The sequence below is a fragment of the Stegostoma tigrinum genome, chromosome 5, assembly GCF_030684315.1.
Source record: "Stegostoma tigrinum isolate sSteTig4 chromosome 5, sSteTig4.hap1, whole genome shotgun sequence".
Taxonomy (NCBI): domain Eukaryota; kingdom Metazoa; phylum Chordata; class Chondrichthyes; order Orectolobiformes; family Stegostomatidae; genus Stegostoma; species Stegostoma tigrinum.
Genome location: NC_081358.1, coordinates 88,211,466 through 88,229,632, shown reverse-complemented (window position 1 = coordinate 88,229,632; position 18,167 = coordinate 88,211,466). Strand labels below are relative to the sequence as shown.

Sequence of the window (18,167 nt, the reverse complement as noted above, 5' to 3'; positions counted from 1 at the left end):
CCAGCCCTGCACCTTGTTATGAACGTATTATGCATTTGTGTTTCAGTGAAAAGCCACTTTATTAATCTTCTATTTAAAAACAAAACTGTACTGTTCAACAAGGAAAGATTAGTTTGACTGGGCCCATATTCACTAGAATTTATAAGGATGAGAGAGGATCTTACTGAAACGTGTAAAATCTAAAAGGAAGGGTTTGAAAAGGACGTGAGGGGCAACTTTTCCACACAAAGGGTGGCACGTGTGTAGGACAAGCTGCCAGAGGAAGTGGTAGAGGTGGGTACAATTACAACGCTTAATAGGCCTCTATATGGGTATATGAACAGGGAGAATTTAGAGGGATACGGGTCAAGTGCTGGCAAATGGGACTAGATTTATATAACATATCTAGTCAGCATGGGCGAGTTAGTCTGTGCTGTACATCTCTATGACTCGATGGCTCGAACCAAATTTCAGTCTGGGATCTGACTTGTTCAGGCATCATATCAGTTGTAATCATAAAAATTGGAAGGCCTTGAAGGATTTCAGCTTTGTCAATTTAAGAGAAATCTTTCTCTTACTCTTTAAAGTAACAAATATGTCGGTGGTTCTAGACATAAAACAGCTGTGTTGTGGTAAAGTTTATTGCATGGAAATTGAAGATGGTTTTAAATGTTGCTAAGAGCTTTCTGGAAATAGAATTATAACAGTGGATTGTTTGAATTTTTTGACTAAAGCTAAAATGAGAAACTTCGTAGACTAATTGAAAGTTAAATAAAAGCAGGATTTTGTAAGGATTAGATGATTCAAGTGATTATCCAACATTTAGAATTGAAAGAAGAAAAAACCCAGGCATGGGATATTACAGCTGGATTTAGATAAGGTACAGTTACAAAAGAAAAAAAAAACACAGACTTAAAGAATGAGCAACAAAATAACATGATTAGATTCCCTACAGTGTGGAAACAGGCCCTTTGGTCCAACAAGTCCACACTGCCCTTTGGAGCGACTCATCCCCCTATAACCTTCACACCCCTGAACACTACTGGCAATTTAGCATAGCCAATCTTTCAGCCTGCACACCTTTGGACTGTGGGAGGAAACCGGAGCACCCAGAGGAAACCCACGCAGACACGGGGAGAATGTGTAAACTCTGCACAGAGAGCTACCCGAGGCTGGAATCGAACCCGGGTACCTGGTGCTGTGAGGCTGTAGTGCTAACCACTGAGCCGCTATGATTTGGAAGAAAAGCAGAGGATAATGAAAATTGGGAAAGAGAAACAAAGGAAGATTTTTTTTTAAAAGAGATATTGAATTTAGAGAACATGAGTTGGCCAAAGAAAAACCTAAGAGTAAAGACAGAGGGAGGAAGTGATGTCTTGGAAATGTTTCTGATTTCAAGGATGTAACTAAGAATCTGTGCTTAATATCTAAATTTACTGGAAGTGTATTTTACCTTATTCGATAAGGTGGGTGATAGATGAAGTGGTCAAAGGATTTTTGGATATTAATTTTAAAAAGTGTTATGACAGGTATAGCAGTAACCGTGTACACCAGTTTGTCAGAAGAACAGTCTGAAGAGTGTCTAACTGTCAACACAATGTTCATGGATTTGTCTCTTAAGCTTATCAATTAAAAGCCACAAATAACAAATCACACATTTTATAGCTTTTGTAAGGGAGAAAGAAATGCTGTGGGATCAGTGGGCTAGATCACATGTGCTTGAACAAAAAATTGAGAATGTAATAGAAGTTATGGAAATGGAAAAAATCAGAAATAGCATCCTTGCAAATGTAAAAACTGCACATGTAAACTCCTAAATGTTAAATTAAAAAAAAGTCAATGAATGGCAGTTGTGTGGATAGAATGTTACTTGCCACTTATCAGTTCGAAACTGGATATTGTCCAGGTCCTGCTGCATTTGAACATGGACTGCATTAGAATCTAAGAAGGCATAACCAGCGCTGAACATTGTGTAATCATTTGCGAACAATGCCACTTTTGATGTCATGATGGATGGAAGGTAATTGATGAAGCAGCTGAAAGTGATTTATCTAAGGACAATATTCTAACAAATACTTGCAGCAATATCCTGGAGCCGAGATACTGACCTCCAACACCCACAGCTACCTTCCTTTGCGCTAAGTATGATTCCAACCTGTGGAGAGTTATCCCTTGACTCCTACTTATGATGCGACACTTGGTTAAATCAGCCCTAATGTTAGGTGCGGTTACTCTCAGCTCATCTCCAGAATGCAGCTTTTTTTTAACTAAGCCTGTGATGAGCCCAGGAACTGAGTGAAACTGCCAGAACCCTGGCTGAGTTTCAGAGAGCAGGTTACTGCTAAGCAAATGCTACTTGATAGCATGGTTCAAGACACCTTTCATAAACTTACGCTTCGTTTTTATTATTCAGGGCATATGTAACGATTTTCCACATTGTTTGCTCGATGCCAGTGTTATAAAAGCTAGGCCAGGGGCATAGCAAGTTCAGGAGCACAGCAAGTTCAGGGGCACACGTTTTAAACAGTCACTGGTATGTTGTCAGGGCCCACAATCTTCAGAGTGTCCAGTGCCCTGAGTCATTACTTGCTATCATGTAGAATACATTGAATTTGCAGAAGATTGGTTTCTGAGATGCTGGGAGCCTCTGAAGATGGCCAAGTTGGATCATCCAGTCAGTAGTTCTGGCTGGGGTAGTGCTAGGCCATGAGGTGGCAGAGTGTGTTGGAGTACAATTCCAGTGCTGAATGCCCTAGCAGATATTGGACGCCCACTCTTGAGTTGCTAGAACTGTACAAAATTTATCTCATTTAGTGCCAAACAGCACAATGAATTGTATCCCCAACCTGGCAATCCACTTCATCTCCATAAAGACGGTTCCCATATTGTCAAGTACAGATACATCTGCAGCCAGCAGATTGGTAAGGATAAGGTCTTTTGATCTTGTTGGTTCCCTCATTACCTGTTGTAGACCCAATCTAACATTTATGTCCTTCAGGACCTGACCAGCTCAATCAGTAGTGCTGCTGCCAAGCCACTCATAGTGGTGGACATTGAAGTCCCCCACCCAGGATACATTTTACGACCTTGCCATCCTAAGTACTTCCTCCAAGTGTTGTCCAACATGGACGAGTACTTATTCATCATGCCAAGAGAGGATGGTATGTGGTAATCAGCTGGATGTTTTCTTGCCCACATTTGATCTGATGCCATGTGACTTTACAGTGTCTGGAGTCAATGTCGAGGAGCCCCAGGGCAACTCCTTCCTGGCTGTATACCACTGCGCTACCACCTCTCCTGGGTCTGACCTACAAGTAGGACAGGACATACACAGAGGTGGCGATGGTGGTGTATGCAATAGAGTCTACCAGGCCTGCCAAGTATCTCTTGCACTTTCTTTTGTTAATTTACTTTTTTAAAATCCCCTATGTTCCCCTCTTAAATAACTTATAAACTGCACATAAGTGTTGCTTCCGTTACTTGAGTAAGCTCAACCAGCTGCCAGATGTTGATGAGGAGGATTTCGAGTTGGTGTTTAGCCAATGCATCTGGTCCACTTGGTTTCATCCCTTTTTTTGAGGTTTTTTAGCAGTTGATACAACAAAATCGCTTTCTTGGATATTTCAGGAGGCCATTGAGACTCAACTGTATCCGCTGTTCCAGATGTGACCTCGTCTACATGGGGAAAACAAAGCGGAGGCTTGGGGGCCGCTTTGCAGAACACCTATGGTCAGTTCACACCAAGCAACTGCACCTCCCAGTCACAAACCATTTCAACTCCCCCTCCCACTCCTTGGACGACATGTCCATCCTGGGCCTCCTGCAGTGCCACAATGATGCCACCCGAAGGTTGCAGGAACAGCATCTCATATTTTGCTTGGGAACCCTGCAGCCCAATGGTATCAATGTGGACTTCACAAGCTTCAAAATCTCCCCTCTCTCGACTGCGTCCCAAAGCCAGCCCAGCACATACCCGCCTCCCTAACCTGTTCTTCCTCCCACCTATCCACTCCTCCCACCTCAAGCCCCACCATCATCTCCTACCTACTAACCTCATCCCGCCTCCTTGATCTGTCCATCCTCCCTGCACTGACCTATCCCCTACCTAACTCCACACCTATACTCGCCTTTACTGGCTACAACCCTCCCTCCTTGACCTGTCTGTCTCCTCGCCATCTATCTTCTCCTTTATCCATCTCTATCCGCCTCCCCCTTTCTCCCTAATTATTTCAGAATCCCCTTCCTCTCCCCCATTTCTGAAGAAGGGTCTAGACCCGAAACATCAGCTTTCTTGCTTTTCAGATGCTGCTTGCAGTGCTGTGTTCATCCAGCTCTACACCTTGTTGTCCTACATTTTCATGGGCCTGGAATCTCACAGAAGCCAGGCCAGACCTGTTAAGTATGGCAATTTTCTTCCCTAAAGATTTCTCATGGTTAGTTTTGGATTTTTATTCCAGATTTTTTATTGAATTCAAATTGCACCATCAAACTCGGTTGGATAACTGGTCCAGTGACAATACCACTAGGTCATTGCCTGTACATCAGATTGGAGTAAAAATGCTTATGCTTTTTCTTTGTACAGAGATTGACAGACCTGCTGAGTTTCTATAGCACTTTCTGTTTTCAATTCACTTAAAAAGAATCCCCTAGTTCCCTCCTTAAATAGCTACCATTAAGCTTGCCTGGTAGAGAATGAAGGAATAGCAGCAAGTTTAAATAAATGGAAATATATAGTTAGGGTGAAATGAAATAATGTGGAAGACAGCTCATATAGGGCATTAAACTGGCCTCAATACTTTGGGAGAATTGACACTTTGTATGTAACACTCTTTGGATTGACTTTTTTAATAAATGATGGTGTAAATGAATATGCACGCATTTGGGTGGGGGGGCACATGATGCATTTGTGAGACAGCTGTAGGAGAGACATTGATGCTGAAAAGCCCCTCAATGTAGATATATCAGCTCGCTATCATAACATGCATTCTATTCTATTCTATCATGAATTGCACTAAATTTTCAATCTGTCTGAAATATGCAAATCATATTTAACTGGAAAATGTAAAAAGTGAATCACAATAGCTTTTCAACAATGCAGCACATCTATCTGCAAGTAGCACTCATAAGACTTGCTTTCTGTCAGAAAACCAGCTGCGAGCTGTCTACTTCTGCATTTACCTCAAATGTATTAGCCTGAGTTCAAGCAGCTCCCATTGAGAAGGACAGGCTATCAATTTTATTTAGTTAGGATGGTATGAACATGGCTTTTGAAATTGACTTTAGACTCACATGTATACCAGGCTTCCTAGAACTTGCCGGTGAAAGTGATGCAAATATGCACTGTTATTGGAGCAACCAATGACACAACGAGGAAATAAGACAAGAAGAAATGAAACTTCACCATTAATTTTTGTCTGATTGTGCAAAAGGCTTTGTTCACAGTGCTTGTCCTGGAGAATTCATCTTCAAAAGTCTAGAAGACGTGTCCATACTTTGCAAAGCTACTTTCACAGCCTTAGAAAACTAAGGATTTGTGTCAGCTGCACCTCAGTTGATAACTCCTTCCTCTGAGTCAAAATGTTCCAGGTTTGAACCCCACTCCAGCACAAAAATCAGACACTCCATTGCAGTACTGAGGAAGTGCTGCATTGTTGGAGGTATGTCTTTTGGATGAGACGTGAAACTAAGGCCCTGTGTGCCCTTTCAGGTAGACATAACAGATTCCATGGTAATATGAGCAAGGGAGTTATCTACAGGATCTGGGCTAATATTAATTTCCCAATCAGCATGCGAAGAAAAGCAAACGTAGTTATCAACATCAGCACATCCCTGTGTGTGGGATCTTGCTATGTGTTTGCTTCATTGTTTGAAAATCATGTGCAGGTGCAAATGAAAAGCATTTTATGAACATAAATCTCTGGTGTTTTATTTGTTGATCTTCACTCTGATAGTGCTTATGCTATTTCACTTCAACCTTAGTGTGGGTCTAAATGGTTATTGCATCAAAAGCACCAACAACAAGAGCTGCAACAGCCTGGTTCTTATAGATGTGCTGCCTCTGTGGGAGCAGGGATGAACAATGCAGTGTAGCTCACAGGAAACCATACTCCCAATGCAGATGCAGAATACTTCCTTGAAGTATTAGAACCACAGTTTCTGAGGATGCGCAGGATCAAATATCAAGTAGTAACATGAAACAAAATAAAGAAATATGGATGCTGGAGATCTGAAACAAAAACTGAAATTGCTGGAGAAACTCAGGAGGTCTAGCAGCATTGTGAAGAAATAATGGAGTTAATATTTCAAGTCCAGTGACCTTTCTTGAAAATTCAAGAAACTCTGATGGGTCAGGTTAGCTCTGTTTTCTCTCCGCAGCTACTAGCAGACCTGCAATTTCTGTTTTTGTATTTAATATTGACTGACATTTGCAGAATGATCTCATAGATGGCAACCCATAAATACAGAGAGAGGTGTTTGACGGCTTGTTGCTAAGACAGGCAACAGTGCAAATGTTTGCCTGCAACGCCAGTCAGAACACTTTTCTTAAATTGTGAATGTAATCTCCCATAGTGTGAAAATAGTCTCTAGACCTTTGAAAATAACTTCCCAGTACAAAGCCTTTCACACAATTACAGTTAAATCAGCCACGAGGTTTTGCGTGAGTCAGAATGAGTAGGTGCTTGGCCTTATGTCTCTATCTTGCTTCCCACAATTAAAGTGTCGCAGATCGAACACAGATATGATGGTGATTGCCCTTAGGTCATTCAGGAGTACACAACATCCAGAAAGTCTTCTAGTGGGCAGCTGGTAAATACAACCACAAATACAACTATGCCAGTGTGCTCAAACAGCTGTGGGAATTTTATCCTGCTGCAGTCCATCCTCCTTCCGCTCTTATGCCTTCTTTCTAGCTGACTGTTTGTAGACAATGAATTTCCACTTCAAATGGAGCTGTGAGACTCATGAGGAAGATAATCAATGAGGCCCAGGACTGTAATAATCTCCTGTTGTGTCATTCATCACAGGAGCCCACTCGTCAAATAGGTTAAGAAAAAGGTTAACAAGGTAAATGGTGAAAACAAATAATATTTATATAGCCCAGGAACTGAACATAAACCTAACAATTTAACGTGACGTAACACACATCTTATGCACCTACAAATCTCTATTCTTCCTCTTCCTAACACCATTATATTGTGTATTACCTATGGCTTCAGAAAAAAACAGAGGCAGGGTGCTCTGATACCGATTGCAGCAACATTCTTAGTGGGCATTGTCTAAGCTGTGACGTTTTTACCATAGGCTGTCCCATCTGTATTTTTGTGGAGGCACTACTTCCACATGTCCTTCCACCATCATCTCTCTCATACTTCACCCAAAGGCATTAAGCTGCTGGTCAGTCAGGAATTAGATGGGCAGGATTTGGGCTTCATTGCTTCCATGCAAGATGGTTTTCTTAAGGCTGTTTGTCTACCAGCTCATGAGAGATAGCCTGGAAGGCAAGGGATGGAGTGCCTAATGCCATCTGCTGTCATGGCATTTTGCAAATGTAGAAAAGCTGGAGCAGAGCCTAACTGGCCAATTAAGAGCCTCTTTCATCACTGTTGACAGTTTACCATCAGCAAACGGACCGTCCCGTGCAACGGAAACTGCCAGGTGAACCTTAGTGGCCTTCTTATGGATACAGGTCAAGCTGGTCTCCTAATTAGGCGCCCATTGGGCCCTTACAACTGTCTCCCCAACCTTAACTCCTACATTCACCAGCCACCACCTTCTCGTTGGACCATGCCTGACCATTCCCATATAACACTGAAAGGGTAACCTGTTCACAAGACTTTCTCTAAGCTGGGTGAAGTCCCAGCAGTAACTGCTGGTACACTGGCTGGCAGCTCTTGAAAATTGCTCAAATACCTGAAATTGAATGGGATCCCAACAAAGACTAATTAGTATCATAGATCATAGGTACCTACAGAAGCAGGCCATTCAGCCCACCAAGCCCACACTGACCCTCTGGGATGCATCCTAACCACACCCCTATCCTATCCATGTAACCCTGCATATCCTATGGCAAATCCTCCTAGTCTTGGACACTATGGATGATTTATCAAGGCCAATCCACCTAATCTAATCATCTCTGGACTGTAGGACAAAACCAGAGCACCCTGAGGAAACCCATGTAGACATGGGTAGAATGTGCAAGTTCCGGCAGACAGTCACCCAATGGTGGAATTGAACCCAGGTCCCTGGGGCTGTGAGGCAGTAGTGCTAACCACTGAACCATTGTGTCACCAGATTTCTGAAAATATGATCCCACAACAGCTGAGTCTTCCAAGCCTGTACCTGGGAACCCTCCCACATTGACTACATTCCAGTTCAGCCATTAATGAGGCCTGTTTGAACTCACTTGATGTTCCAACCTGGTGGCTAGTCTTTACATGGGTGGAGGAATCAGTGCAAAGGTCTGCAACTTCATGACATTTGCACTTGTGGTTGACACCCCCAAACCTGTCTGCAAATGTGCACATGATGGCCGCAACATTTTCTGGTACATGTGTTTTGCTGCCATTCTAACTTGTTTGTTGATAGTCCCATGAATCAATATCTGCCTGTAGTCGCTAACATAAGCTGTTCACTACTGTCCTTGTCTCCACTCTCTGATCCTGCTCAATTATGGTGTGCGAAATCATAACCATCAAGTAAAAGCCCAACTGTTTCAATTAATACTGTTGCCTTTGACACATGAGTAGCTGAACTGATATATTGTCTATATGAGTTTTGTAATAGTGCATTTGTCCTGTGGGAGATTAAAGACATGAATTAGAATTATTAAAGTAGAAATGTTTCAGGTGATTATTCTGAAAATGAATATACTTCATTGGCAGCTGACATCAAGTCAGAATGAGCGAATGTTGGCTACCACATGGCTGTGTCAACTATTCTACCACGAAGAATCTGGGAAGACTCCATCATCCTATCTCTGGTGGCCAGTTACAGTGAAACTCAATGATAGTCAATACTGCTCCCTGTGCAGCTGTCGGTTGTGAGGTGTGAAGGATTACCTCCATTTTCAGTTTAACCCTGGTATTCCAGGATTTCTTTTCTTGTAAAGAGGAAATGAGACAAATGGAATGGTGTGACATATGGATGGAGCACACATATTGAGTGTGACTATGAGGGAGAGGGGAGGAGTGACATTGCATTTGGATGACAGGAAATATTATCAAGGGTGGATGGATAGTTTGGTATATAACTAAAAGTAGGTAGAGAGTTCTGTGTTCATCTGTAGGTAAGTTGGTGTGAGGAATAATGTTTAATGTACAAGTTTAAGAGGCAGAGTGAGGGAGACTGTTGAGACACCCATTATAGGATGTTCTTAAGAAATAATAGGAACTGCAGATGCTGGAGAATCTGAGATAACAAGGTGCGGAGCTGGATGAACACATGAAGGGTCGAGGCCCAAAACGTCAGCTTTTCTGTTCCTAAGATGCTGCTTGGCCTGCTGTGTTCATCCAGCTCCACACCTTGTTATCATCGGATTTACTTAAATTTGTCACTACTGTCATTCTTCCCGCATTGTTCTAGCCATAAATCACTTTTGGCATTCATACCCCTATACGATACTCCTGATACTGATCAACTACAAACCTACTTGATTTCACTGACATGATCCTTCACCTCGTCAATAAGGCAGATGCACGTAATGAATAACAAGTTGATTAAAAATGTCTATCTCCCTGTGGAACCTCACAGGATGGAAGTGTTATGAAAGTAAAGTGAAACTTTTAAGCATGTTTACATTGTTCTATGTTTCAACCTGGAATATTACTGCATTCAAACAGACCCTTTGGCCCACTATATCTGTGATAGCCATGATGCAATTTTAACCTAATCCCATCTGCCTACTCATGGTCTGTATCCTTCTATTCCCTGCCTGGTCATGTGTCCGTCTAAATGTATCTTAAACATTGCTATCACTTCCTTGAGTTCTGCTCCCAAATCCAGAATCTATCAAATATCCCTTTAATTACTGGGGTTGAAATTAACTCATAGAGTTTGGCATCATGTCCACTCAACCAAATTGGAGGAGAAACCTGGAAATAATATAGTATTACATTGGCTGTTTAAAAGGCACTGACAAATGTTTTGCTCTTACTACTAGGTTTGCTACTTCACACCAGTCCCAAGGCATCACCAACTTAAAATCCAGCCCCATAACTCCTCGAATACTGAGGTCTCACCTAATTTATAGCACAAATTTTATATGATTGCTATGGAGAGAGAGAGAGAAGTATATGAGATTAGGATGTCTTGATTACAAAGCTGAAATACACTGAATTTCATGTCAGTCGTTAGGAAGATAAAGCAAAGTTGTATAATGTCACTTACAGTCATGAATAGAATCATTGAACCATATAGCATAGAAACAAGCCGTTCGGTTCAACTGGTCCATGTCGACCACATTCCCAAACTAAACTAGTCCCACTTGCCTATACTTGGCCAATATCCCTCCAAATGTTTCCTGTTCTGAGATTAAATGTTGTAACTGTACTTGCATCCACCACTTCATTCCAGCTCATTCCACACACAAACCACTGTCTGTAAAAAGGTTGCCCTCATGTTCTTCAAAAACTTTCTCCTCTCACCTTAATAATATGCTCCCTAGTTGTGAACTCCCCCTACCTTGGGAAAAGACCCTTGCTGTTCACCTTATCTATGCACCTTATGATTTTATAAACACCTATAAGGTCACCCATCAACCTCCAACGCGCCTGTAGAAGAAGTCCCAGCCTATCCAACCTCTCCTTACAACTCTCCATTTCTGGCAACATCCTGGTAAATCTTTTCTAAACTCTCTCCAGTTTAATAATATCCTGTGTATAACAGGGTGACCAGAACTGCACATAGTACTCCAGAAGAGGCCTCACCAACATCCTGTACAACCTCAATGTGATGTCTCAACTCCCATACTCAAATGTCTGAGCAAGGAAGGCAAGCATGCTAAACACCTTCTTAGCCACCCTGTTTACCTGTGACACAAATTTCAAAGAATTATGTACTTGAACCCCGAATTCTCTTTGTTCTACAACACTATTACTGGCTGTATAAGCCCTCCCCTCGTATTTTTAAACAAAATACAATCCTTCACATTTATTCAAATTAAACTCCATCTGCCACTCCTCAGCCCATTGACTCAATTGAGCAAGATCTCTTGTAAACTTAGATAATCTCCTTCACTATCCACCAGGCCACCAATTTTGAAGTCATCTGCAAATTTACTAACAATGCCTCCTATATTCTTATCCAAATTGTTTATGTTATGACAAACAAAAGTGAACCCAGTACCAACTTGATGCCTACGTAGTGTTAATTCGTAGTTCTGTTTAAAACTGTGAGAAGTTACATGTCCCAAACTTTGTAACATTACCTAAAATATCACCAGGTCATAAAATAAACGAATGTGAAATTGCATTATTACAACTAGGGTAAAGTATTAATATTCTTACTCGGTGTTATTGCTATCAATGGTACGAAACAATTCATGCATCTCTTCTGAATTCAGGACTCCATCTACAAAGTAAGCCTTGAACTCATCAAAGGACAGCTTGCCATCATCTGTAAGCAAAGAAGACTTAGCTGTTATATTGTATTGATAGCTCTCATTTTCATAAATCAGATCATTTAAAATTCTTTTGTCAATAACATCAAAAATGGTTAGATTGAATCAATATTTAATAGATCACTGATAAGTGCAAAATGGCATTAATCTTTCAAAACTAGCATTTACTGTAACTTGAAATTCAGAATTAAAATATATTGAATTGATCTGTTTTATAACAATGACTAACATGGCTGAAGTTTTCCATGGTAAACCATAGGTTTTAAGAGGATGGGCTTGGGAACAGATTACGGTGAGAAGCAAAAGTTCACTTTCCTGACAGTGGAACACAGTGTTGTCTTTAAATTCTCAGAATTCAGCTCTCAGGCATGTTGATTTCCCCGAGGTAGATGGTTAGAAACTGACTTTGCATTCATTAGCATGTTATGAGTACTTTGCAGTCTGCTAGAATTATTTTCACAGATATATCCTGCTGATTAAAGATGGAAAACATGTATGTTCACAAACCCAGTTATATCTCTGAAGCTCGTTTTTGGAAGGCTAGAGTTCGTCCTCTAAATTCCAGCCAGCACAAACTTCTCCAGTAACTCCACTCCTTCAAAACAGAGTTTTTTTTTGCAGAGACATGTATTGTATAAGGCCATAAGACACCGGAGCAGAAACATATCATTCAACTCTTCAATCTGCTCCTCCATTCAATGGGACCATGGCAAATCTGATAGTCCTCAACTCCACTTTCTTACCGTTTCCCTATAACCATTAATTCTGTTACTGATCAAAAGTCAATCCATCTCAGCCTTGAATACTCTTAACGATCCAGCTTCTAAAGCCCTCTCAGGAAAGAATTCCACCGATTCGCTCCTTTCTAAATGAAGGAATATTTAGCTCCTGCCAAATGCAAAACCTCACATTTTCCCACATCATATTCCATCTGTATGACATTCCAACATGAAGCTGCTCCATGTTGATCAGCTCATGAGAAGTCTCAGTCATGTGTATTCTGCTTTGTTATAGTGAAATGGTTTCAAGTGTTAAGAGCGAAATCTGATTGGACAAACAGGCCTGTCCAAGTGAAGCGACGACAATGGCTGACACCAGCAGACCTGACCAGGGCTGGCAAGTGCAATCGAAAGGGGACTCAACTAAAATAGCCTATTTTGGGTTTTGTGTTATTGTCCCCTGGACGCTTTCAGTATGAAGTTGTCAGATGTGTACATCCACTGAGTAGTGCTGAAAGATGGTATCTGAGCTACTGAGTGTTGTGGCTCCTTTCATGTTTTAAGTATGAATTCTGGCAGATATCCGAGAGGCAGTAACACTGTGGTGCCAGTGATGGTAGTTTGGAGCTGCAATGAAATGACAGAGATTGACTGCATGTGAAGCATCTGATGGAAGTACTAGGCACCCTACCTCCTATGGGAGAGCCCTGTGATGTGGCAACCTTATAATGCTAACTCAGTCTCAAAGGAGCATGAAGAACTGAATGCTATATACCCTAACAGAATGCAGCAGATAATTGTGGAATTCAAGTCAGGACGTCTTGAACAGTGTGGTGCTGACCTCCACTGACAGCTCTGCCCAGACTGCCACTGTCAGTCAGGACGGATACTTCTTTAATCCCTAGGGAAAAGAGCTTCCTTGTTCTACCGTGCTTCAGGAGAACTTCTAGGGATGCACTGTTAAAGCATTGTGCTGTATGTAGCTCCTGTGAGCAGGCAAGTGAACAGAGGTTGACTGATCTGCCAGCGTTGCAGAGACTGAAGTGCTGTCCAGTTGCCATTTACAGCTTCCAGATGTTGAAGCCCAGAAGGTTCTGGCAGGTTTCAGAACTTCATGTCCACAAAGTTTGGCTTTTTATCCGTAAATACAAAATGAGCTGAGAAGACTGTAATTGTGCAGGAAAACTAGCTCTGCCCCCAAGCAGTCTCCCCAAAGTTCCCCATCATCGTTATGCTGTAGTTCTTGCAACTTAATGTGACGACTGCAAATTTGCCCTTCTCTCTCCTTCCCACTATTTATCAGTTTATATACTCAGTAGAGAATACTCTTTCTGCTTTTACACATCTCCGAGTTACGTCTCAGAAAAAAATTGTCCCCTCTTTTATTTCCAATTTTTTTTTGGTATCATGGGAATGAACAAGTTTTTGCAATTGTAGAAACAGAGAACAACACCACACAAAAGAGACTTCAACATATTGTGCTTGTGCAATGTCTTCAGTTGATCTAATGAGTTAGTCCTATTCCCTGTTCCTCTCTACAGCTCTGTAAGTGACTTCCCTTCAGATACTTTTTCCAAATTGCTTCTGAAAATCACAACTGAATCTTCTTCTATTGTTGTGAGAACATGACTGCCTATGCCCGCACCATCTCAATAAATGCTTTTTGTTGTTCATTTAATGTATTGCCTACCAAATTTTTATTCCAGATCATTTTCAGCTCATGCAAATAGTAAGTTCTCCACCAAATGTTTTTACGTCTGATTTTCCTTGTCAGTTTCCAGATATTTTCTGAATATTATGTTTAATGGTCCCCACATGCTCTCCCACTGAAATTTGCCCTCCCATTGAAACATGTTCCATTTGTATCACTTCTTTCCCCAGTACTGGATCTAGCAATGCTTTCTTCCCACTGGACTGGAAACATACTGATTAAGGAGGTTTTCTTGTACTAGACTACAGACTACCTCCCTATTTTGCCTTTTCAACTGTCACTGTCCCAGCTTATACTAGGATAACTGACGTTCCCAATCATCATTACGCTGTAGTTCTTGCAACTTCACATAACGTGACTGCAGGTTTGTCCTTCTCTTTCCTTCCCACTGTTTATTGGCTCTCAGTAGGGAATACTCCTCTATCCTTCCTTAATTCAAATCAGCACGGCACACTCATCTGCAACTATCTTTTTTGTGGTTTAACTGTTTCTGTGATTAATACTGCTGACTTCCTTTTTCTTTCCCCATCTTTCGTGAATATTTTGTAGTGAGGTACATTTGTTTCCCAATCTCCACTCCCACATCACTAACCCAATCACCTCCTGCTCATTTTTGGACCAGATCTTCATTGTCTTTCTGCATTATAGCACATTAAGATTGATTAGTAAATGATGACCATATCACTGCTGATGCAATTCTAACATCAGTAATACAGAATACACCAGCCCAGAATGAGCACGTGAGAAGGCAGGTCTTAGATATTATGCAAGAGAGCTGTGTTTGATCATTTACTATGTACTGATGTAAAGAAAAGAATGTTACAACAGATAAGGAGTTGACAAGCTTTACTTAGAAATGTGGTGCAAGCACTCTTAGGACAGTGTATGTGCAGACTAGCATCTCAGTGTTTAGATAGTAGAATTGGCTTAAAGCACAAGATAAAGCACCGTACCAGCAAGGGAGAGGATCTGAAGTTAAAATAACGCAAGTGTCACAGCTGAAAGAGGAAAACTCTGAAAGCAGGACAGGACCTCAGAAGGTGCAGCTAAGTGAAAAGCAGGAAAACCTTAAATGCAGGCCAAGACCTTAGAAGTTAAGACAAAAAATACTGAAAAAAGAGAAGTCTCTGAAGAAAGGAAAGAAGAAACTCAGAAGATTTCAATTACAGGGCAATAGGTTAGGAAGACTCCAACTTTGGATTTAAAATGGTTATGAATGAGAATAGAATCATAGAATCCCTACAGAGGAGAGGCAGGCCATTTGGCCTATCGAATCTACATAAACCTTCAGAAGAGCCTACCACCAGATGTAGCCCCATACCTTATGCCTGTTACCCTGTGTTTCCTATGGCTAATTCACCTAACCCACAGATCCCTGGACACTATGGCAAATTTGGCATAGCCAGTCCACCTAGCCTGCACATCTTTGGACTGTGGGAGGAAACCAAAGCACCCAGAGGAAATCCACACTGACATGGGGAGAATGTGCAAACTCCACACGGTCACCTGAGGGTGGAATTGAACCCTGGCACTGTGAGGCAGCAGTTCTGACCACTGACCCACTGTGCTGCCCGTAAATTGTAAATACTTTGGAAATTAAAAATGCAGGAGCAGATATCTTTCACAGTAGGAAGGAAAAATCCAATTACTCATCCAGGTTAGTCAAGTGCAACAGTCCTTAGGGATGATTGCTCCAGTAAAAGTCTTGTCTTACCTCATCCATTTGACAACATGGAATGTTAACAATGAGGCCAGAAGTGAGGCTCTGGACCAGCAGGTTCAATACATCGGAAAGGTTTCAACCTCACATGCAAAAGAACAGGATCACTAAGTCATCATGTTTTCATATACTGTAGGTCCAATAGCTGATGAAGCTCTTAAATAATAACATGTGGAAGGGTGCACTACTGAATATAAGGCAATGACTAAAGCATTCAACATGTACTTTAGCCCCAAAGGATAGAATGGAGATAACTTAATCAGCAATGTCAGCATTTGGAAAAATAGAAGAAATCTTTCACAGGGTGTTGCACCAATACTTTGTGTAAAGTTGCAAAATATATATAGCCATTGAAATCAGACAACTGTAAGTATTAGAAATAATTACCAATATTGGCGCAGAAACCAGGATACAGGAACTAAATGAGCTGAGTGGGATGTTTAGTTTGTTGCACCCACTACAAAGCTGTCCTATGTTCCAAAATCTAAGCCAATCATGGTTCAAAATAACTTTTGACTTGCTATGCAAGAAATTTAATTCAAACAATACAATGAGAAACTATTACAAGACACAATCTAGCAAAGCATTTGACTAACATGCTGGTGTGCTAGAGACCTGCATAAATGCAAGTATGTGCATTAGGTTAGCAGCAAGATGGACCAGAGTAATGATCTAGTCTGGAAGAATGTCCAATTTGAGAGCAAATAAGCTTTTCACATTATGAATGTGACACTAGTGTGGGTGAAGTCAAACAGTTCCATGTTTTTTTGTTACTACTAACATCATATACCTAAAGAAAATTTGCAAAAATATACTTATGACCAAATCGATACTAGTGCCCACATCCCACCAATTAGAATTCTAAAGTGTATACACCTGGATCATTGGAAGTCAATGATGCAACCTACAACAGCACAATGAACTGAATAAAATGAAGTACACATTCCATACATTGATGACTGAATGCAGCTTTGACAATTTTTCAGAAATTGTGCAAAAAAACCACGCATGTTTTATCTGGTGAACGTGAGATGGCCAACAATAGCAATGTCACTAAAGACCAACTATAACAGAAGCCACTGAGTATACTCACATTGAATCAGTCCACGATATAAAAAAATGTAGCCTGATAGATGTGATGCCAGAGGAAAGTTCAAAGTCGATGCTAAATTGTATCTCACAGAAGAGGCAATTCCATCAATCCACCCTCCCAGAAAGCAGGGCTCACATAAAAGAGAAGCTTAAGAGTGAGCTGCATAATAGAGCCACAAAGTCATATAACTCATAAACAGGTTCTTTGGCCTAATTCATCCATGACAACCAGATTTCCTAAACTGAACTTGTCCCATTGGTCTATGTTTGGCTAATATCTTTCTAAACCTTTCCTACCCATGTACCTGTCCAAATGTCGTTTAAATGTCGCAGTTAGAACATAATGGCGTATTCCATTTTGTATATCAGTTCCAATATGTACACACCTAAGAAAGATGACATAATGAAGTTGTGTTTGGATCCAAGGCATCTAAACTTTTCATTAAAGGGGTATCCATACAAAATTCTGACATTAGACAAAGTTCATACGAGCTAAATTCTTCTCCAGGCTGGAGCATGGCAAGTAAATCTCAAGAGATCACTACTTTCAGAATATTATTAAAATAACTAGTTAGTACCTGAAGGATATAACCAACATCACAAGACAAGCTGCATCCATTAAGATATAATGATCTGTCCCAGGGAGGATCTAACAAGAGGGTTTGCTTAAGTTGTCTCCAAGTTGTGCACCAGAATGTTTCAGTATCTGCATGGCATACTTGGTCTTTCACTTAGCATTTCTAGCTGAAGGTTGTTGCAAATGCTTCAGCCTTGTCTTTTGCACTGATAAGCTGAGCTCTCCCATAATTGACATGGGGATATTTGTGAAGCCTCCTCATTTAGTGAAATGAATTTAGTATTAGGAACTTTGTGTAATTCAAAGAAGAAAGATTGGTGGGAGTGAATCTACCCAAGGCATTCCAGATGGTTCCACTGAATCTGATTAAGACAGTTACCATGCCAGCAGAACTGTATCAGAAAATATAACATACCAATAACAGTGAGGGATTGTGCCATGCATAGAAATTACCCATTGGAAGATATTGCTTCCAGACTTTTCTTTCTGTCAATCTGTCAATCAAGATCTGTTTCAGCAGCATATGGACAGAATTGTAGAACATATTCCTGGAATGTGTAAGTATTTTCAATGCTACTGCGGTGATGAACAAAACCAAAAAAGAGCATAACCAAAATCTACACTAACTAATAACAGCTCATTGTGAAGGGCTTGTCTTCACCAGACAGAGATGCAAGGTCAGATCATCACTTTTGACTACATTTTAGTTAGGAAATCTGTCCCGCTCTAGATAAAGTTGAAGGTGTTTGGCA

At 41.0% G+C, this 18,167-nt stretch overlaps 1 protein-coding gene across 2 annotated transcripts in view; it reads right to left on the bottom strand.

The window, feature by feature from the left end:
- necab1 (N-terminal EF-hand calcium binding protein 1) overlaps window positions 1-18,167 on the bottom strand; it is a 161,692-nt gene that overhangs the window by 117,128 nt on the left and 26,397 nt on the right. For both annotated transcript variants that reach the window (XM_048530129.2, XM_048530130.2), the window contains exon 3: window positions 11,484-11,592. In XM_048530129.2, the coding sequence (XP_048386086.2) occupies window positions 11,484-11,592 (109 nt within the window). The remainder of the gene's footprint in view (window positions 1-11,483; window positions 11,593-18,167) is intronic.